At 47.4% G+C, this 21831-nt stretch overlaps 1 protein-coding gene across 1 annotated transcript in view; it reads left to right on the forward strand.

The window, feature by feature from the left end:
* The window catches only part of COL17A1 (collagen, type XVII, alpha 1), a 54441-nt gene that overhangs the window by 11211 nt on the left and 21399 nt on the right, over positions 1 to 21831 (forward strand). Inside the window, exons 6-23 of the mRNA XM_011957421.1 lie at positions 676 to 723; positions 1653 to 1688; positions 2823 to 2870; positions 4309 to 4452; positions 8821 to 8979; positions 9594 to 9665; positions 11065 to 11136; positions 11926 to 11994; positions 13117 to 13278; positions 13679 to 13759; positions 15515 to 15559; positions 16523 to 16720; positions 17706 to 17924; positions 18285 to 18314; positions 18666 to 18692; positions 19556 to 19582; positions 19692 to 19754; positions 20528 to 20632. Of these exons, the coding sequence (XP_011812811.1) occupies positions 676 to 723; positions 1653 to 1688; positions 2823 to 2870; positions 4309 to 4452; positions 8821 to 8979; positions 9594 to 9665; positions 11065 to 11136; positions 11926 to 11994; positions 13117 to 13278; positions 13679 to 13759; positions 15515 to 15559; positions 16523 to 16720; positions 17706 to 17924; positions 18285 to 18314; positions 18666 to 18692; positions 19556 to 19582; positions 19692 to 19754; positions 20528 to 20632 (1605 nt within the window). The remainder of the gene's footprint in view (positions 1 to 675; positions 724 to 1652; positions 1689 to 2822; positions 2871 to 4308; positions 4453 to 8820; positions 8980 to 9593; positions 9666 to 11064; positions 11137 to 11925; positions 11995 to 13116; positions 13279 to 13678; positions 13760 to 15514; positions 15560 to 16522; positions 16721 to 17705; positions 17925 to 18284; positions 18315 to 18665; positions 18693 to 19555; positions 19583 to 19691; positions 19755 to 20527; positions 20633 to 21831) is intronic.

Raw genomic sequence — 21831 nt, forward strand, 5'->3', positions numbered from 1 at the left:
GGGAAACTGACCAGCCAGGTGGCCAAGGAGTTTAACGGTGAGAAGAGATGGGTGCTGGTGTTGGAGAAGCAGGAGTAAGGCCCACACACTCTAGTGAATGACTATAGCGGGCTGGCATCCCACACACACAGCAGACTCCCTCCTGCTGCTGCAGGATGAGAGCTACCGGGCCATTGGGAAGCCCCAAATCCAGGTGAGGTGGATTGCATCATCACAGTGCTTTCTGAGGTCGGGCCTGACCAGGGATTTGTACCTTCATTTTAATTGGGTTCACGTTTGGGAAAGCCTCACAAGGTTAGAGAGGTTCCTGGTGCTGAGGGCAGGTTACTTGATCAGGGCAGGTCACTTGCTCTAGGACAGGCACAGGGCAAGCCCGGTGGAGGAAGTGAACAAAAAAGAAAAAAATCAAAACCTGCTGCTTTCCTTTGTTCATCCTTGCCTCATCTGAAGTCGGTCCTTGACCAGAGCAAAGTGCTGTGACCAGGGCCATGATGGGTCGTGTTTTACATCATGAGCCTGGCTCCCTTGACATGCATGCTGAAGAGCATACCTCATCCCCCCTGAAACACTGAGGGCTGTGGAGGTCCAGAAAGAAGTAACAGGCAGCACCTCCCCTTTTGGAAGCTCTATGGGCCTAAGAGGCCATTTGTTCTAAGTGTTTTATCCCCTCTCCAGGGAGCTCCAGTGGCAACTCTTCTCCGGAGTACCCTCGGAAGGAATTTGGTATGTCCTCTCCTCATTTTCTAAAGAAATGATCAAACGAGGCTCTAGGAAAATCCCTGGGGGAGATGAAGTGGTGGGAGTAGGGGACATCATGAGTTAAATGGATTCTTCTAAAGGAGTTTGACCCCTGCTGACCTATTTTTCCCTTGCTCTTTATCCTGAAGCATATTAAGGGGACTCTCAACCACATAAACTTGCTGTCATAAGCCTTTGCTCGTGGCACTGTAGAAATGGTAAGCTATATATAAGGCTCAGGCTTGGATGGATAAGCCCCTAAGGCCAAGCAATAATTGTAGGGATTCTTCTTTCCAGGAGATGCACAGAGGCCTCCCACAAGGCAGAGCAGCGAGTAGAACACACAAATGCTAGGCATCCCGGCACCTCCACTATTGCTTGCTTTCAAGGGAACTGTGTGTGCTTCATGAACCCCCAGGCTGTGTCTTCACTTGGCCTTAAGTTTTTGTTCCATGTTCTTGCAATCTCACTGTGCATATGAATTGATACCAGGATCATTGATTATACAATGATTATAATTTTATGTATTTGCTTACAGCGGGGAAACCATGGCAGTCTCGAATAAAAAATCAAAGGGAAGACTTGGGAGCTTTTTGATACATTTGATCAGTGTAGTCCAAATGGATCATGCTCCCCAACAGATTACCTTAGCTAACTTAACTTCCAAAATGTTAGCTAACTTAACATTCATTTAGCTAATTTAACATCATAAATGTACTAGGGCATTACAAAACATTCTCTGCTGTTGCTAAGTGATCATCATTTATTAAGCAACTGCTATTCAGAAAAGCCTCTACCTGGATTTAGACACACTATGAAAGTAACCCCTCACCAAATATATCTACTTCCATGTCAAAAGTATTTAGCATGCCACCTCTTACATATGCCTAAAATTGCATTTCTTTGTTTCTCAGCATCTTCCTCAACCAGAGGACGGAGTCAAACACGAGGTGAGTGCTGTCACTGGGTTCAGTCCAATTCATTCAACAAGTATTTTCTGAGCAGCTGATGTGTGTCCAGCCTTGAGCCAGGGAGTGTAAGGGGTACAGAAGAATAAACAAGGCATGCTTTCTGCTTTCAAGGAGCTTAGAGTATCCTGGGAATCTTCCGCCGGCTCTATCGGGAGGGGAAGGGTAGCTTTTGACAGTAATCTAACAAGCACATAGAGGCAGGAAGCAAAACACATGATAATAATGTAAAGCATCATTTGTCTTGCTGTGGATCATCTGAAGATGCAGATACCACATCTGCTTTCACTTCTGGTCTCCTGGCTGACTTTAACAAGATATGCTCTAATGGCCTTTACACATCAAAAGATGAGCAAAATCCCCCCAACCTTTTTTTTTTTTGAAATTCATCCAGGAGATAAACAGCTCCACGACAGTTTTGTAATCTAGTCATCTAGACAATGATACAGGAGAGAAATATAATCCTGGGAGAAGCAACCCTTGCTAAACTTTGGGCAGGGTTGGGGGCAGCATGTTAGGGCTGAGCTGAAGGCAGAATTCTTCACAATGACCCACCTAGACTTCCTATGGGCCTTATTATCATCAATAACTTGAAAGTTAGGAGTATGCCAACCACCCACAACTTTAGGCTGATAGTTGAAAGATGCAAATTCTCCACCTGAAGCTAACTAATAATGTTAACTACCAGCTTCCTGCCCCTCCCATCTCTGAAGAGGCCAAAATGGCAAGTAAACACTCTGGTTTTTAGAATCTTTTGCCAATGCCTCAGACCATGGAGGCAGGAGAGAACCTTGGTTATGGCAGCCGTGAGGTGGATGATGGGGAGAGGGTTGATCATTGCTGATTGTACTGGAACCTCCTTGCTCAGCCTGGAATTTTATTAGAACATCTGCAGCTGCCTGGGAGGTGTGCAGTTGGCAGAATGGGGAATTGTTGGAGGTACGGAGGTCTCCCTTTTTAAGCAGCACTCTTCTTGGGCACACCTAGATTTCCTGTTTCCAGAACTCAGAAATGTCAGAGCAGCCTAAAGGGTCATCTGCTGCTAGGAGTTCAGTGTCAGGGATTGTGATCTAAGCTCCTTCATTCACACCCTTCTGTATCTCTCCCCTTGTACAGAGAGCGAAATTCGAGTTCGACTGCAGAGTGCGTCCCCATCCACGCGATGTAAGTGGTCATGATCTCGCTGAAAAGAAAGGGTCCGGAAATCCAGGACTAGTGCTGTGTGTGTGTGCATGCGTGTGTGTGTGCATGCATGCACACACATGTATGTGCATGCATGCAATCATAAAACATCTTTAAGGGCCTTCTGTGAATTGGACTCTGGGCTAGGTGGCTGGAGTTAAGCTGCTAAGTAAACCGTGATTCCTGCTGTGTAGTAGTTCACAAACTAATAGGGAGACAATGAGTGAGCCAACCATCACAACTCAGTGTGGTGAGGGAACAGGGAGGAGCAGCTCCACAGCAGCCCATGGAGATCAGGCCAGAGAAACCTTCCGGGGGTAGGTGTTACCTGAAGGGAAACTGAAGAGTGGATCAGTTCGGCTCAAAGGGAGGAGCCTGCACAAGACATCGAAGGAACAGTTCAAAGTAACGTTCAAAGTAAGGACACAATGGGATAGATTAGAAAAGGGTCAGTAGTAGAGTATAAGAATTCAAACTTTATTTGAAATGTCAGAGACCCCCAGTCTCTGTCGATGGAATATGTTAGATACCTGTTGTTCTTGCTAGAGGTATTTGACAATGTTTTGAAATGAGCTCAACTTTAGGACAGCAATCATGTAAAAGGAGTAGGAGAAGAAAGAGTAGAGTCAGTGGCTCAGGACAGAGATGGGTGCTTGTCCAGAGAGCTCAGTACCTAGGGTTGTGGAATCTGATTCCAGGCCTGACACCTTCTCACCTGAATCCTTCCAGGCTTAGGGTTGGTGAGGCGAAGGGAGTTACGGCTGAGAGTTCCTTCAGCATACCGTGTCTACAAACCTGTGTCTCCTCTCATGCACTACCCATGCATGGTGTCTCCCACCTCTCCTGCTTCCCTGCTTCCTGTGTGGGAGGCACAGGGAGCTTGCTCCACTTTTCACCTTGCTACAAATTAAATCAGCCAGACAGACTTGAAATTAAATTACACGTGAACACAGCATAATGTTTAGGAGTTAAGGCCCACAAATTCCTTCTGACAGCCCCAAGCATACAAGGTCAAGGACCCAACATCGGATGCATCCTGCACAGGGGATGAGACTGCTATTGAAGCATCTGTTTCAAGGGACCTGGTTCTCTAACTGCCTGATCCTAGATGATAGTGTCTTCTAGCCACAGAATCATTCCTGTGATGTTTGATGAGGTCTAATTAGGAAATATCTCCCAAGCACCTTGACCTCCTTGTGAGACGCAGAAGATTCATGAGGCTAATATGACAAAGTACCAAGTTGATAAGTGCTATTCGTTAGTAAAATGTGAATATTATAAAGCCAAGCAAAAAGTCCCAATGTGTGAGACAGATGCCATTCTCCCTAGTAGTCAAAATGCCACAAATGTTCCCCGAATTGCACAGGGACTCAGGAAAGAACCTTGGACTTAACAGAAACGTCTGTGGATTCTTTTACAGGGACAGAATTGGATGATGTTAAGCGTTTGCTCAAAGGGAGTCGATCGGCAAGTGTGAGCCCCACCCGGAATTCCTCCAACACACTCCCCATCCCCAAGAAAGGCACTGTGGAGACCAAAATTGTGACGGCGAGCTCCCAGTCGGGTAAGTGTGACAACCCAGCTGCCGAGGAGTGTGAGAAACAAACTTACCCCTCCAAACCCAAAGAATGGACTCAGAGACCCAGAGAATAGTGAAAGTGAGACTTGAAATTGGGGCCCACCAAACCTCATTCCAGCTAGCACAGGGCTTTCCCCAGTAGCAACCTGTTGTAGGGCATAGATATTTGTTTGCTTGTGACAGCTGCCTTTGGTTTCCTAAGTTCCCACAATGTAAGACTCGGCAGGCATTGAATTTTATGGTTTAGGGGATAGAGGTTTTAGTTATGTTGATTATTAGATTGGTTAGATATTCCCTACTTTCCACCGCTAGTACTGGGCCCTATCCGATACTCAGGTCTTCTTTTACCCCTTGTGTGAGGATTAATCCTAACCATATCCACCCCTAATGAAGGGGTTTGCTTATAGCTCTCTTCTGGGTTTTCCTTAACGTTAGCTTTAAATGTTACTTAGGTGATTTATACACTTTCCATTTGTCCTTTTCCCTTCCTTCTGGGCTTTCTTTTACCAGTCCCTTGAGAGTCATGAGTTCACCCTCGTTCAGCTGTTCGCACTGATGTTTCACTGGTTAGGACCACTTGATAGGGACCTTGCCAGCTTGGGTGGAGCTTATCTTCTTTTAAAGTCTTAATTAGTACCCAGTTGCCAGGCTGGAAGTGGTGAATTGTGAATTCAAAAGGCGGAGTTTGAGTTCAAAGTCCTTTTAACCTAAAGGATGACAGGGTGGAGGATATGGCCAGTATATAATTTCTAAAACTCGGTTTTTGTTTCCACAGAAGGAAGATCCGTAGTCCTATCTAAATGTGGGAGTCCATATAATAACTTGTAAGGGGACAGTCCCAAGTCTTTGCCTGGGGCTGTTCTAATCCTAAGGAGTGCTACTGGGAGACATTAAAGGCATTTTAGTTGTAAAGATTAGTTTAATAATATGCTTTTTGAGAGTTTGATTTATTCTTTCTACTTTTCCAGAGGAAGGGGGATGCCAAGGGGTGTGGTAATCCCATTTAATGTGTAAACTTTCCATAATTCCCCTTAGGACCTTTCAGGTAAAGTGGCTCCCATTGTCTGAATTAATATTTTTTACCAAGACAAATCTAGGTATAATTTGTTTTAAGATTATTTTTACCACATTCCCAGCGGTGGCAGTTGGGAGGGGGAATTCCTCCACCCAGCTGGAGAGGTGGTTTACCAGTACTAGTAGATACTTCAGTCTCCCTATTTTGGGAGAAATGATAAGAAACCCATGATGAGAAAACTGATGTCCATACTGCATAAAGGAAGTCACTGGGGTCCCCAGGCCATGTGTGATACAATACTCAAAAATTATGGGTCAGCAGCGTAACTCTTTCTCTCTCTGGGCACCAGCATGAGCCGTGCTGTGGCTCCCCTCTGTCTGTCTGCAAGATGGACAGCTTTGGCTTTGTCTCTCTTTTTCCAATTTCGTTTCTTATTTTTCACAAAAACCTTCTAATTCCTTACTTGACTTTTTATTCCATCCATCTTTTTTTTTTTTTTTCAGTTTCTTAGTAATATCAGGCCAGCTTTTGGTCGTAAAATTAACCTTTAAAAGGCCTTGCCCTACTAGGTCCTCTGGACTAATCCTAATTTTTTTTTTTTAATTTGATCCCTGAGCCTCTGCAGAAATGCAGAGGGAGTCTCCTCTTTTTCTTGTTGGAGCTCAAATGGTTTTGAGACATGCTGTGTCCTTGAAGTGGACTCTTTTATCCCTTTAATTATTCTTTCCCTTAGGTCCTGCCTTTGGGCCCAATCTTTGGGGTTATTGTTATTCCATCTGGGATTTGCATTTAGGAATTTCTGCCCAGCTGGCTGGACTCCTTGCCCTAAAGGATGCTGTCTCTCCCAAATGGTCATGGTTGCCCTTTTAATTATTCCCCTCTCTTCCCCAGTAAACAGAATAGTCATGATTTACATCATCTTAGGCCAAGTACAAAAATTGGGTCCTAAAAATTGATCTAGCTGCTTTGCTAAACTGAGGAATTTTTCCAAGAGCAGCCTTATTTCCTATTTAAAACTTCTAACATTAGTACTTGTTAGAGGCACACTTACATATCCACTTCTCCCTGTCCTATAGGGACTTCTCTAAGAGGGTATGTATTAGACATCTGCTGTTTAGAAGGGCTAGGGAAATTCTCAATGTCCTTCTTACATTGTTCTAATTCTTTCCTCAAGTTTGGATAAGGATTTACGGGAGCATTGGGTTTAGCTTCTTTATGACCCCCAGATTCCTCTTCCTCCATCCTTCCTGTTAACCCCTGATCTCCCTGTCCTCTACTTTGTGAGATGTAAGGTGGAGCCAAGCGTGTTATGGGATCCCAGGGCTTTTTACTATGCTCCTTTTTTCCTCTTGAAGGGGGAGTATGGGGGTTAATTCACTAATTTAACAAAGAGCATAACCCATCTCCTCTTGTGAGGATGGGGTTTTATTATTCACATAGCGAATTAAAGCTTGGCACACCCAGTCCTCATCTGAACCAAACTTAGGCCAAAAGACTGAAGGCTGACGAATGGGCTCTTTGGCCCAGATAAAACAGTAATACTTTATCATTTTTTGCTTTTCCTTGTCCCTGGTTCGAGGGTTAGCCCTTAAAACCCTGCAGCATTTTCCCCAATGGACTATTTGGGGGAATGTTAGAGGGTGTATTTTTAGTTCCCTCTGTTGCTGGGCAGGGGCTCTAGGTGTTTGTTTAGGGTTGTCTTGCTGCTTTTTGTTGCAGTCCACAGTGCATTGCAATCCTAGTTAGCTTAGGGGTTCTTCAAGTTTTTGACTTATGACCTAAGTAGCTGAGCAAGCTGATAAGAACAGACAAAACGAGCTATTTTGCAGTCGAGTAAACTTTTATCTTAGACTAAACTTAATTGGTTTGAGTGAAGGAAACTAAGCAGGGCGGGGGGCGAGGAGGAACTGGTGAGGGAAGGGAGACCAATAAGCAGGCATTAGCTATCCAAGCGGGGGCCTAGTATATTCTGTTTCTTCTGTAGTTTGCTGACCTAAGCCAATTTAAGACACTTTGTCTTGGAAGTGGACCACTGTATACGTTATTTTCTTCAGAAGGGAAGGCATCAAGGTGGCAGATCTATCCTGGCCTGGGGATTCAACCACGCCTTGGCAGGCTTTTCAGGCTTTGCCAGAGACCTTGAAAAGCACTGAGCATCTGCTCTTCAAGCAGTGAAAAATGTGGGCTGTACCTATCCTACCCCTGGCTGGTCACCCATTCCATATGCACAGCCCAGCCCTAAATCCTAGAGATTTTCTCCCAGGACAGTATGTTGGCCAGGTCCCCCAAATGAAGAATATTGGGGAAATTTGTAGAGTTTTCATGTATTCATTCAGTGACTATTTATTAAATGTCTCCTCTATGCCAAGCACCAGGCATTGAGGAAAAGCAATGGACCAGAGAGACACAGTCACTGCCCTTGTGGACAGTGGGTCTCTGGAGGAAGTCAGAAAACCAACATGCCCCAGTCAAGTAGGATGAGCATTGTTCAGCAGTTCCATATTACATGCCCCCCAAGTGCAAGGTAGGTTCTGTGGGAGGCAGAAATATAAATGAGCAAAGCTGTGGAGGGAGGTGAGGGAAAAAGCCGGATCTATTGTGATAGGAAACTTCCCTCCCATTCACTACTGGAGAAAAGCCTAGAGATTGTGATCTTTCTTGTTTTTCACCCTAAAACCAAAACATCAAGGCACTTTCTGACCTGCATGACTGGCTCCCTCTCACAGACAAATCAGCAGAACTGGCCCCAAATATGAAGAAGCAGGAAAATCCCCTCTTGGGGGCACAATGTCTGGCTGGTTCATAGGAATGTTTAAGGAGGGTAGAACCAGAGAAGGCTGCCATGCATGCCATGTGGCCCCAGACCAAGGGCTCCCCTGCCCAGGCATGCACCCTGCAATGGCCATGGCGCCTGGAATTCTACTGAAAGAGGTTCGCTTCGGGGTCTCATTTGTTGCTCCTGAAAGAACTGTTCTCTCAGTGTCTTTGAAGATGGAGCACTCAGCAACAGGTGGAGAGGAAGGCCATTGGTGGGACAGCCCACCAGGAGATGGGGAGCCAGGTTTAAAAGGAGAAATAGGTGGACCCCAAGGCAAAATATGGCTACCTCAAATTTCACCAGGAGCCAGCAAAAATTTCTAATCCAAGAGATAATGTTTTCACCAGCTCTGAGATTTCGGATGGAAACTACCCCAGGTTCCCGGACTGAGAAAGTTCCTGAAATGTAGAACTTCCAATGCCCAAACCAGGAAAGTCCCAGAAAAGTGTAGTGACTAGATTCTCCAGCAGGGAGTGTTGACTTGTCTCTCACTTGGGTGTGTGCATGTGTCTGTTTCCAGTGTCAGGCACCTACGATGCAACGATCCTGGATGCCAACCTTCCCTCCCATGTGTGGTCCTCCACCCTACCAGCGGGGTCCTCCATGGGGACCTATCACAACAACATGACAACCCAGAGCTCGTCCCTCCTCAACACCAATGCCTACTCTGCAGGATCAGGTACGTGGAGGGCAGCCTACACCCTCTGTCACCCTGAACTCGGCATGCCTCTATCCTAGAGCTGAATGACCCTCAGAACGTTTGCCATCCTCAGGGCCTCCTGGAGAGGCTTTCTGTGGCCAAATATCCCAGGAGACTCCCCCGGAACTTCAGTTCAATTCAATCTAGAAGGTATTCTGGTGTGTCCCCTTTAGGATACATAGCACAGTGTATCAGGAAAAATTGGAAAGAACGCTGAAAATGGATGTAGAAGATCTAGTTTCATTTCATATGAATTGACGGTGGGGCCTTGAATAAGTCATTTGACTTCTCTGAGCTTCAGGGACCATCTCTGTAAAGTGGGGTCACTCACAAGAGAGACTTTGGCTGGACCCACTGTCCACTCCAGGTCTGACAGACCTGAGATCACCTGTTGGCTGTGACCCAAGGTGCAGTGCAGGCTAGTGTTTGATTCTCTGCTGCAAGGCAAGGGCCTGTTTTTCCTAAGAACAAAAATTTACCAAAATATAAAAACCCAATCCTGACATTTCTTCTGGTGCTTCTATGGTATCTGAATCTCTATCCCTGTCTGGGCCAGATGTCCCTCTCACCAGCCTTCCTCCTTGCCCCTGCAGTCTTCGGAGTTCCAAATAACATGGCATCCTGCTCATCCACTTTGCACCCTGGACTCAGCACATCCTCCTCAGGTCAGTGTCACCACTTTGTGATGACTTTTCCAGGCTATTTGCATAGAAGTGTTAGGATGCTTCACCCAAGAGCATGAAGGACTTTCTTCTATGCATACTGCAGCCCAGAAGCAGAGGCTGCACAGAGCCTGCCCTCAACCACAGGGAGAACTCAGACCTCAAGGGAAAGGTCTCAGGCGAGGGGACGTGAGCCCACATTGACATGCATATTCTAAGGTGGTACCTTTCTTTTCTGGAAGAGTTGGAGCATTGTAAATGAAGAGTCTAATGGAATCATAGTGTAGGACATTTTCAGGGTAAAGGCATTGTTAATTTAGAAGGATTTTATTTCAGATCTTTTAAAGAAAAATAGTAATTCATTGAGTAATTGCTTTCAGATCTTTCTATAAATATAGCACATAGTTTGTTGGAGTAACTACATTGGGGTAAATAATGTTACTACTTAGCTTCCAATGCAAACATACAACAATTTTGAAGAAATATTTATTTGCTATGTTTCCACATATATCTTAAAGGCCTATATGTAAATGTTACCAGCCTACATCTTTTCTTTTTAAAGGAGTCTGCCTTCTCCCTGTGATAATGTGACTAATAAATATAATGATGTGGGCCTTGTTTATTTACTTAACTGATACAGAGACAAGTACAAGTTTTGCATTCAGATTTTCAGCACCTTCCTCCAGTTGACTAGAGGCCCACCAAATCCAGAAGACATTGGCTACATGTTTTATTTCTTCTGTCTTTGCTATTTTGCTTTGCAAAGTCCTGATAAAAACCAGGTCCCAAGGGAAGGTGGGCTGATATCAGATCCTTGATCTTGTGCCCCAAATAACAAAGCTGCTGGCCAGCAGGAATAAGCTTCTGCATGTTGTTGAAAACAAACAAACAAGCAATCAAATAAACAAGGAGCCTTTGAAATCATAGTGGAGGTGGGGGAGTTTTATGTGTTTGTGTCAGGAGAAGGAAGAGCTAACTGGAATACTAGAAGTTTGCCAAGTTAGTGCCTCTCAGCACCTGAGGTGTCTGTGTCCACATCCTACGCTTACAGTTTCCACACTGTGCACCAAGGCACCACAGGAAATAGGAACCCCTACGATATTTTTAAATTTTGAGAGATCTGTCAGCAACATCTGTCAGACCCTGTGCAAACTACTGCTTTTAACTTGGATGGACCTAACTACGTGATAAGTAGAACTGTTAGTAATTTTTGGCCTGGGGTAGGTAGGTGGGGGTATTAACAAAATTACTATGTCACAAAGAGTGTGGGAAACGAGGAAGTTTTGGAATCTGTTGGCAAAAGCATTGATCATAAAAGTGGTTTCGGACTCTGGGGGACATCCTAAGCCAGGGGGCATCCCCTGTGCTCCCTGTGCTCACCTGACCTCTGTTGCTTTCACAGTATTTGGCATGCAGAACAATTTGGCCCCCAGCTCGACTACCCTGTCCCATGGCACTACCACAACTTCCACAGGTCAGTAGGCTAGGGTTGGAGCTCAAGGGCTGGGAAGCAACACCTCTTTGCAGCTACAACTCACTGAATTAGGAGACCCAAAATGTCCCTGAAAATCAGTCGTTTCCCACCAAAGAAACAATACCTCCTGACCTGAAGATATCAATCTTGATCATTAACTGGTTCAGACATGAGTCAAGCACACAGGGAAGTCTGTCCTGTCAACAGCATCACCTTGTGAGGCATCACTTGTATGTTCCTGTGTCTCTCACAGTCAAACTGTTAGGTTGGTGGTCTCGCCAGCTCACTGCTCTCCTTGACAACCCACTGTCACGGCAAATCAATCATCTGGTTGATTTTATGATGCACCCCCTACAGGTTGCTGCCTCTGTGCAAACCTGGGGGTGGCTGGGGACGTGAAACCTAGGTCAGCCTTTGCCCCCAACTTGCCTGCTACTTAATTGGTGGAGGAAGTCTAACACACATGAGACAATGAGAGGCTCTATAAGACAATGGGAATAAGTGATAGGCCGTGCAGAGCAGGTGTTAAGGGCTGTAGGAGTTCAGGAGAGAAGGAGATGCATGAGGGTCTAGGAGGACTTCCTGGAAGCAGCTAGAAGGATGAGAAGGATTATACCTGAGAACATTCCATCTAAACCCTCATTACTGTCCCCATGACTGGAGAGAGTTGATTCAGATGATGCTTCTCACTGGAGAGGGTCGGGGACACCTCTCTGCCAGGGGTGACCAGGTTTCTCCTGAGTTGCCTGGAACGACCCTTCCATGCTGACCCAGCTTCCTTTCTTGCAGCATATGGGGTGAAGAAAAACATGCCCCAGAGCCCTGTGGCTGTGAACACCGGCGTTTCCACCTCTACTGGTGAGTGTTGCTCCCAGCTGCCGGGGGTCAGGCTGGTGCACAGGGAGGATTGTTCTGCAGTAATCCTGCCTGTGTATCCTTCCAATACACATGGTATACTGGAAGAGGAAATAAGACCCATGAGTGGTCTTAGACCTGCAAATGCACCTTGCTCCAAAAGCTTCTTAGATGTTTCCATGAGTGAATAAAGCTGAACATTCCCATAAATGTTCCTATCGGAAGGGGCCAGGAAGCTCCACCCTCCATACCTGCCTAGGGCCAGGCACTTGCGCATTAGCCACTGCCCTTGACTGGAAGCCTTTGGCCCTTACCTATTACATGCAGCTCATGGAGCCCTCAGAAGCTGCTGGCACCCTCCCTACTTTCTATAGAATCTATATCAACTTCCTCCACATATTTCAGCACCATGCAGTGAGCTGTTTCCTCCATTGTTCTAATTCTGGTGTGTTGTCTTTCATTCGACAATTCGTTTATTGGAAAGCCTTTACTGAGCACCTTCTTTGTGTCAGATAGACACTGTTCTAAGTGCTGACAGTACAGCTGTGAACACGACAGGATAGATTCCTGCCTTCACTAAGCTGATGTCAGTGTTGGAGGCAGATGACAAACACACAAAGTATGCAAGATAATTACAGAAAAGGATACACATTTTAAGGACAGCAATAAGTGATGTGGTAGAGATAGGAGTGTGTGTATGAGGGTGAAGTGCTTTAGATGGGGTGGTCAGCTAAAGCCTCCCCAAGAAGGCAATGCTTAAGACCTAAAGTATAAAAATGAACCCAAGTTAGTTAAGGAAGAACTTGCCTGACTGGGGGACTTTTACCCATTCAATAAAGATCCTGTAATCACCAGGAGGGGAGGCAGCCCCCATAAACCAGCCATCCAGAGCTTCTGACATTGACCCAAACTCTTGGTGGCCAGGCCCAGCCAGGCATAGAGGGTGTCCTTGGTCCCCAAGATGCTTCATAGTAACCACTGTCAGCAAGAACAGAAGACCCTCATACACACCTAATTTACCTTCCACCCCCCTTCTCTTTCTTCTCCTTCCTCTTCTTGTCTTTTCTCCCCTCTCCCTTCTCCTGGCGCATGTCCTTCCTTCTCACCCATTTTCTTCCTCCCCAGCCTGCACCACAAGTGTGCAGAGTGATGACCTTTTGCACAAGGACTGCAAGTTCCTGATCCTAGAGAAAGACAACACACCTGCCAAGAAGGAGATGGAGCTGCTGATCATGACCAAGGACAGCGGGAAGGTCTTTACGGCCTCCCCCGCCAGCATTGCTGCGAGTGCGTCAGATCCCATGTGGCTTGGGTTTCAGAAGAAAGGCAAATAGTGTAGGAGAACAAATGTCCTAGCACGGTGGTTTGGGACCCTATGAGTCGTGAAACCACAGCCATCCCGTTCTAATGAGAAGCACCTGTCTGAATAGTGTGTTCCAGGGTCTGCCTTCAATGCAGATGAGCTGAGAAAATTCAGGCAAAGAGCTCTCAGAGAGGCATTTGGGTGACAGCAAGCCTAACGGCAAACACAGATTGGGGCAGTTGAATCCCAGGAAAGAGGGGCTTTTCTTACCAGTCTAACCTTGACCTTCCCAAGCAGGGTAGTGAGAGGGGGCGGGGGAAACATAGGCCAGAGTTGAGAGGTTGAGAAGAGAATATGCCAGGTTATAATGGGTTCTGTCCACAGCTGCTTTTTCAGAAGACACCCTAAAAAAAGAAAAGCAAGCTGCCTACAATGCTGACTCAGGCCTAAAAGCTGAAGCTAATGGTAAGAACAAATATGATTGTTGTTCACCTTAACTTCAGCCAGGCCACATTTCATTTCATTGTCTTCGGAGACCTTGCTACTCAAAGTGTGGTCCACGGGCCAGCAGCATCAGCCACACCTGGGAGTGTGTTAGAACAGCAGGAGCCCAGCCCTAGCTCAGATCTACTGAGTCAGAAGCTGCAGTTCAACAAGCTTCCCAGGTGATTTGTGTGGGCGCATTATTGGAGCAAAAGCCTGCCTCTGCCACGTCTACGATGGCATCTGTTTTCTCATTTTACTTGTTCTCCATAATCTTCAGAACTAATAGCAAAATGCTTTGCAAAGCACTTGTTAGCTTTATTTTTTTTTTCTTCCCAAATATCTGCGTTCTTTGTCCGATAACCACATTTCTTCATGATGCCCTGTAGGACTCTCCAAATCACTGATTTCAGGGAGGTCAGTAAAGGAAGGAAAATGTTAAGTCGTAGAACATTTTAAAATAAATGCCAATCAAATCAGTTATCAGTTTAACAAGGTAAGAGATTGAAACCTGACTGTAAGTCTTTTTTTTTTTTTTTTTTGAGACAGAGTCTTGCTCTGTCACCCAGGCTGGAGTGCAGTGGTGTGAGCTCGGCTCACTGCAAGCTCCACCTCCCAGGTTCACACCATTCTCCTGCCTCAGCCTCCCGAGCAGCTGGGACTACAGGTGCCCACCACCACATGCAGCTAATTTTTTGTATTTTTAGTAGAGACAGGGTTTCACTGTGTTAGCCAGGATGGTCTCGACCTCCTGACCTTGTGATCCGCCCGCCTCAGCCTCCCAAAGTGCTGGGATTACAGGCGTGAGCCAACGCGCCCGGGCCAACTGTAAGTCTTTAAAGTTAGCAGTTCCTGACATTTTAGGGGTAGGTCTAGGGCTGTGGAGTCAAAAGATCCTTTTCAGAATCTGATGAAAGGTATGAACAAATTGCCCAGTAAATTCTACACATGCCCACAAACACTCAATTTTCTTATTTATTTATTTATTTATTTTGAGAAGGAGTCTCGCTCTGTTGCCCAGGCTGGAGTGCAATGGCGTGATCTCAGCTCACTGCAACTTCTCCCTCCTGGGTTCAGACGATTCTTCTGCTTCAGCCTCCCAAGTAGCTGGGACTACAGGCATGTGCCACCACACCCAGCTAATATTTTTGTATTTTTAGTAGAGATGGGGTTTCACTATGTTGGCCAGGCTGGTCTCGAACTTCTGACCTCGTGATCTGTCCGCCTCGGCCTCTCAAAGTCCTGGGATTACAGCCGTGAGCCACTGTGCCCAGCCAATCACTCAACTGTCAAATAGCATCACGGACTGAGGAACAATCCTCCTCCAAGCTCATCCTTCTCATTCCCAATTCCTTCCACCCCAGGTTGGGAACTTGTGTTCAGAGTCCCTTAACCAAGAAATCAGAGTCATTTCTCACAACCACACTTATTGTTTGAATGCAAGTGGCACCCATAACTTCGTGTTCCAAAAATGTTTTGAGGTGTAAAGGTTTAAGGTCATAAGATAATTAAAACATGGTACTTTCTCCCACCATTAATTGTTTGCTAAGCCATGTCTTCATGGATGTAATTATCACAAACATCAGATTAGTGAGGACTGAGCTGCTGGATGTTCCTGCACGTCATTGAAAGCACGTTTATTAAGAAAGTAAAGGATTTAAAAATGGCTACTCCATAGGCAGAGCAGCCAGCTCCTCCAGTTTAAAAACTCAGGTCAAAACCTGTTTGTCCTTTCAGGAGACCTGAAGACTGTGTCCACAAAGGGCAAGACCACCACTGCAGGTAGGCAAGAACCACGAACCCTGCAGTGACAGGATCCAATGGGGCTGCCTGTGGCTAATGGACCAGATGACAGTCCCTCGCCTGGAAGCAGTGCACAGAAGCCACCAGACTCTAAAGAGTTTCCCTAAAGGCTCAGAAGGCAGCAGGGTGGGGGTCAGGGGAGTGGCAGGCTGTGGGTCAGAGGTGGCAGCAGAAGGAGCTTAGCTCAGGAGATGAAGCTAACAGGCCCCCCGCCCCCAGCTGCCCCTAATTAACACTTGCTAATTAGGTTGTCTCCTAACACAACAGTGCAACTGTGTCTTTACACAGCAGCTCAAGAAGAGACTAAGCCATGCATGCCTCCAGCCCCTTAGCGTTTCCTCATTTCCTTCCACCGCCTTTTGATAGAAGCAGGTCAGATCTTACCACCCCATTTTAGAGAACTAAAAACACTTTTCATTACAAAAAAACATTGTTTTAATTCACTGGTCACCCCTGAAGAGCTGAGTATAATTCTAGGCGCTGTGAGGATTAAAGAAAGCACTGTGTGAACTGAGGCACGGAGATGGGAACGCTTTAGGTTTGGGTCCAATCAGATGCAGATCAATGCTATATTCAAAATAAAGATGTTTAAGCCTCATGCTGTGCTGCTAACTCCTCTACTATTTTACATGCCTTGTCCCCTTTCATTCAACAACCTTCCCAGGAAGTAGGCAATCCTTTAACCCCATGTTAAAGAAACAAACGTGAAGTGACCTTCTCAGGGTCACACAGCTGAAGCCAGGATTGCCAGACTTCTGGTCAGCACCAGCCAGGCCCTGTGCTCAGTCCAGGAGCCAGCCCTGTCCCATGTTGAACAGCACAGGAACTTCAAAGCCCCCAGTCACAGTCACTCAGGTCAGAAAGTCACCAAAAGTCAGAGAATCTGGAGGGAAAAGGCAGGAGCCGCCTGTATTTGCTTCATTTTCCCTGACTCTTCCACAGGTATCCACAGCTACGGCAGCGGTGGTGTTGGTGGCAGTGGAGGAGGTGGCAATGTTGGTGGTGCTGGCGGTGGCCCTTGGGGAGCGGCGCCAGCCTGGTGCCCCTGCGGCTCCTGCTGCAGCTGGTGGAAGTGGCTGCTGGGCCTGCTGCTCACCTGGCTGCTCCTCCTGGGGCTGCTCTTCGGCCTCATTGCTCTGGGTATGTGGCAAAGGCAGCAGGGCAGCCTGTATGGTAGGAGGCAGGCCGGCCCCGCTGCCAGTCAGAAGGGCAGGAATCTGTGAGTGGGCCCATGTGTTAGGGGGCGAGGGGACCTGAATGCATTGGTGCAGACCCTTGTTACCGCAGATGAGGAATCTGAGGCCCCAGGAGGTACCTGGCCAAGGACATGCTGCCACTTAGTGGTGGAGCTGAATTTGGATGCAGCACCTGATGCCCAGCCCCACCCTCGCTGCACCTGTAGGCCCCGCTCTAAGCACCTGGCTGCCCATAGTAACAAGGTCAGGATTTTCCTAGTCTTTTTTACTTTTGCTGCTTCCAAGCAGCCATATCTATTTCTTTTCTTTTTTTTTTTTTTTTTTTTTTTTTTTTTTCTTTTTTTTTTTTGGAGACAGAGTCTTGCTCTGTCCCCCAGGCTGGAGTACAGTGGTACAATCTTGGCTCACTGCAACCTCCGCCTCCCGAGTTCAAGTGGATTCTCCTGCCTCAGCCTCCCGAGTAGCTGGGACTACAGGCGCATTCCACCATGCCTGGCTAATTTTTTGTATTTTTAGTAGAGATGGGGTTTCAATGTGTTAGTCAGGGTTGTCTCGATCTCCTGACCTCGTGATCTGGCCCCCTCGGGCCTCCCAAAGTGCGGGATTACAGGCAGGAGCCATCGCACCTGGCCAGCCATATCTATTTCTATCAGCGCTCACACCACCTCACAGGGAGAGTGAGGACAAGCTTTGCCACCCAGCTCCTATGAGAAGACTGACTCCCAGGCCAGGTTTCTTTAAGGCTCTGTTGTGATGCTGAGCAGCTAATCCTGCTGGTGGCCACAGCGGATTGTCTCTGCATGAATATTCTAGTGTGAAGAAGCCACCACAGGCCCCAGTCCCTTGTGTCAGGCCCCCCACGAGGAGCGAGTGTGTGAAAGGTGAAGGACTGGGCCCTCAGTGATACAATCTGTGTCTGTTTGTTGCAGCCGAGGAGGTGAGGAAACTGAAGGCTCGTGTGGACGAGCTGGAGAGGTTCAGGAGCAGCATGCTGTCTGACGAGAAGCTGGAGAGAAGCAGCAAGGCCCGCCTCCAGGGCATGGCACCCACGGTGGGAGCAGACCTGGACAAAATTGGGCTGAACAGCAACAACCAGGAGGTGCTCTGGATGTTCGTGAGGAACAAGCTAATGACGGAGCAGGAAAATGGTGAGAGCATCGCCGGGCACAGGGCCAGCTCCCCTGAGTCCCTTTCTTCTTTGCATCTATGTGGTATGTGGGCATGTGCTGTGGGCACCATCATCCAGCCCACTCTCAGCCTCTCTCCTCCTCCGATCCTCTCAATAGCCCTGAGAGGTAGGTGGGACCAAGACTGTGGTCCCACTTTACTCCTGGGAAAACTGAGTTCTGGAAGGAAGAATTGCCCAAGATCACCGGACTAGCCAAATTTAGAATCTGATCTCTAGTCTTTGCTTCAGTTTCTTCTTCCCATACCATGATCCCCTTATTGTGTGTGTGTGTGACGGACAGGAGGTGTGAAGCTGACTCAGGATTTGCTTTCCCTTGCAGGAAATCTCCGAGGAAGCCCTGGCCCTAAAGGTATTGCCATGGATTGAACCTTGTCTCTGGTTCATTTCCTGCAGTTGGAAGCGAGTTTTCTGGGTGGATTAGAAACCTTTTTCTTTGTTCTAAATGGGAGGATGAAGAGTTGAATGATCTTATGGTATCTGTTGGGAGGGTTGAGATTTGGTTTTAGAGTCAGAATATCTTAGATAAGGAAGCATCTAAGAGAAGCCCAGCAATGAGCCCAAGTGACATAGACTGGGACTGGGAGGGACTCACGCTGCATGTCGCCTCACCTTGAAATACAGTTTACTCTGCCATACAAGGCAGAGTATGGCCTTTGGGTTTTTGCCCTGTCTCACAGTTTTCATATCTTTCTGGTTTCAGGTGACATGGGAAGTCCAGGACCTAAAGGTAATTATAACATGGGCATTTTTCCCTTAAATATTAGCAAGTGTTAATTGTTTCAAACAATCAGCAAACGTCAGAAAACCCACCTTGCATTCCAAGAAGTAATTTGACAACAGATGGGACAGGCGTGTGAGGAGGAGAGGTTTCCAATCCCAGGGACCTTTAGTTGGACACAAAGCAGCTCTCCTTGGTCCAGCTGACTGGAGTTGGAGAGCTTCTGTGTGCACAGGAATCTCCAAAAGAATTTGGGCCCCATTCCCCGAGCCTCTGACTCAGGGGGTATGGATGTGGGCAGGAGTCTTTATCTTAGTCACCCTCGGTGATTCTGCAGCCAGAAGAATACTGAGCACCACGTTCAAGATGACAGGATCCCACCTCTCTCCAGCTCCCCCCTCACTTCCTAGGCAACCCCAGTCCAAGGAGTCAGCTCCTCCACTTTGGAGCCCTCGAGTCTCTTTTTTCCCTTCAGATCCTTGCCACCCACACCTTCGCATATACCTGGGTCATTGTCCCAGTGCTCCTTCCCCAAGGCTCCAGCCTGCACACCCTTCCTGACCATGTTAGGGATGGGGACTGATGCTGCCAGAGTGCCCGAACCTGCAGTTGTCAGATAAAATACAGGACTCCCAGTTAACTTTGCAGATAAACAACAAATAATTTTTCACTATAACTTGTCCCAAATATTTAATGGGACATACTTATAACTAAAAATATATGTTGTTTATCTGCAATTCAAATGTAACTGGACATCTGCATTTTTATTTGCTAAGTTTGGCAACCCTACCCGAATCCCACTAGTGACTTCTTTGGGGAATTGGGCACAGTCCTCTGGCTGACCACTCTCTCTTTTGTCTTTGTTCCTGCAGGAGATCGAGGGTTCCCTGGGACTCCAGGTACGTACTCTCTGATGACCTCTAGCGCTGCCGGTGTTGCAGCTGCTCAGTCCTAGCTGATGGCTTCTGGGAGGAAAACAGGGGCTGAGATACCCTTGTGTGTCCACAGGTATCCCTGGGCCCTTGGGCCACCCAGGTCCAGAAGGACCAAAAGGTCAAAAAGGCAGTGTGGGTAAGAAGCACCTTTTTCTTTATTCATTTATTCCTCATTCTTTCATTCATTTAATAAACATTCATTAAGTGCCTGCTGTATGCGAGGCCCTGTTTTAGGCTCTGGAGAGACATCAGTGAACCAAACAGAGAAACCCTGCTGTTGTGGAGTTGAGATTTGGGTTGGGGAGAAAGACAGTAACTGTGAAAAATAGCGAAGTCTGTAGCAGGTTGGGATGATGAATGACACGGGAAAGAAGAGCCTGGAGGGATTTTGCAAATGAGAGCTGGGGAGGGAAATTTTACACAGGGAAGTCAGGGAAGGCCTCTCTGAGAGGCCGCCATTTGAGCAAAGATTTGAAGGGCAAGAAGGAGCCAGGCAGGAGAGATCTAGGGAAAGCATTCCAGGCAGCGGGAGCAGCCAAGGCCAAGGCCCCAGGGCAGTTTTCAAGGAGCATCAGGGAGGAGGAGACATCTGAGCTGGAAAGTCCAAAGGGATGGGCCGGGAGGAGGCAGGCTGTGTGGGGCCTCAGAGGCCCGTACAGGGACTTCGGCTTTGACTCGGGGTGAGTTGAGAAGCCACGTGCAGGTTTGGGGCAGAGGTAGAACATGATCTACTCACATTTTCAAAGAGCCACTCTGGCTTCCAGGTTGAGCCAAGGCTATGGGGTCCAGGAGAGAAACAGGGAGGCCAGGGAAGGGCTCCAGGCAAGTGTCTGCAGTGGAAGGCTGCCTGTGGAGCCCTTAGCTGGGGCGCGGGATCCTAACTTGGAGGCTGGCCGTCCTTGTCTTTAGGAGATCCCGGCATGGAAGGCCCCATGGGCCAGAGAGGGCGAGAAGGCCCCATGGGACCTCGTGGTGAGCCAGGGCCTCCTGGGTCTGGAGAGAAAGGGGAAAGAGGTAAGAGGCAATTCCTTCCCCGGCAGAGTTAGCTAGGCCTGTGCTTCCTTCTCTCCGTCAACACCCATCCCTCCTTCATTCTGTCTCTCTCTCCCTCCTTCCTTCATTTACTGAGCACTCACCCTGAATTAGGGTCTGTGCTAGGCCCTGCGGAGACGTTCAGCATGGGCTGGGCTGCAGGGCCAGTCCTAGGGCTGAGGACCCATCTGACATCCCTGGAATCCACAGGGAAAGTGGTCATGGGAGCAGTAGCCTTCCCAGAGTTGGGTGGTAAGGAGGGTGAGGAATCAGGCCAAGGTGGGGCTCAGGGGGCAGGGCAGAGCAGAGTTCATTGTAAGGTGAAGTAGTGCACAGACCTTTGAGCCTCTCTGTAGGGAAAAGAAAGAGAGATCGGACACTGTGTCTATGTAGAAAGGGAAAACATAAGAAATTCCATTTTGATCTGTACCTTAAACAATTGCTTTGCTGAGATGTTGTTAATTTGTAACTTTGCCCCAGCCACTTTGCCCCAACCTTGAGCTCACAAAAAAACATGTGTTGTGTGGAATCAAGGTTTAAGGGATCTAGGGCTGTGCAGGACATAACTTGTTAACAAAATGTTTACAAGCAGTATGCTTAGTAAAAGTCATCGCCATTCTCTAGTCTCAATAAACCAGGGGCACAATGCACTGTGAAAAGCCGCAGGGACCTCTGCCCTGGAAAGCTGAGTATTGTCCAAGGTTTCTCCCCATGTGATAGTCTGAAATATGGCCTCGTGGGATGAGAAAGACCTGACCATCCCCCAGCCCGACACCCGTAAAGGGTCTGTGCTGAGGTGGGTTAGTAAAAGAGGAAAGCCTCTTGCAGTTGAGATAGAGAAAGGCCACTGTCTGCTGCCTGCCCCTGGGAACTGAATGTCTCGGTATAAAGCCCGATTGTACATGTGTTCAGTTCTGAGACAGGAGAAAAACCACCCTATGGCGGGAGGTGAGACATGTTGGCAGCAATGCTGCTTTGTTATTCTTTACTCCACTGAGATGTTTGGGCGGAGAGAAACATAAATCTGGCCTACGTGCACATCCAGGCATAGTACCTCCCCTGGAACTTAATTATGACATAGATTCTTTTGCTCACATGTTTTTTTGCTGACCTTCTCCTTATTATCACCCTGCTCTCCTACTGCATTCCTCTTGCTGAGATAATGAAAGTAATCATCAATA

Source organism: Colobus angolensis, unplaced genomic scaffold (genome assembly GCF_000951035.1).
Source record: "Colobus angolensis palliatus isolate OR3802 unplaced genomic scaffold, Cang.pa_1.0 Scaffold44, whole genome shotgun sequence".
Taxonomy (NCBI): domain Eukaryota; kingdom Metazoa; phylum Chordata; class Mammalia; order Primates; family Cercopithecidae; genus Colobus; species Colobus angolensis.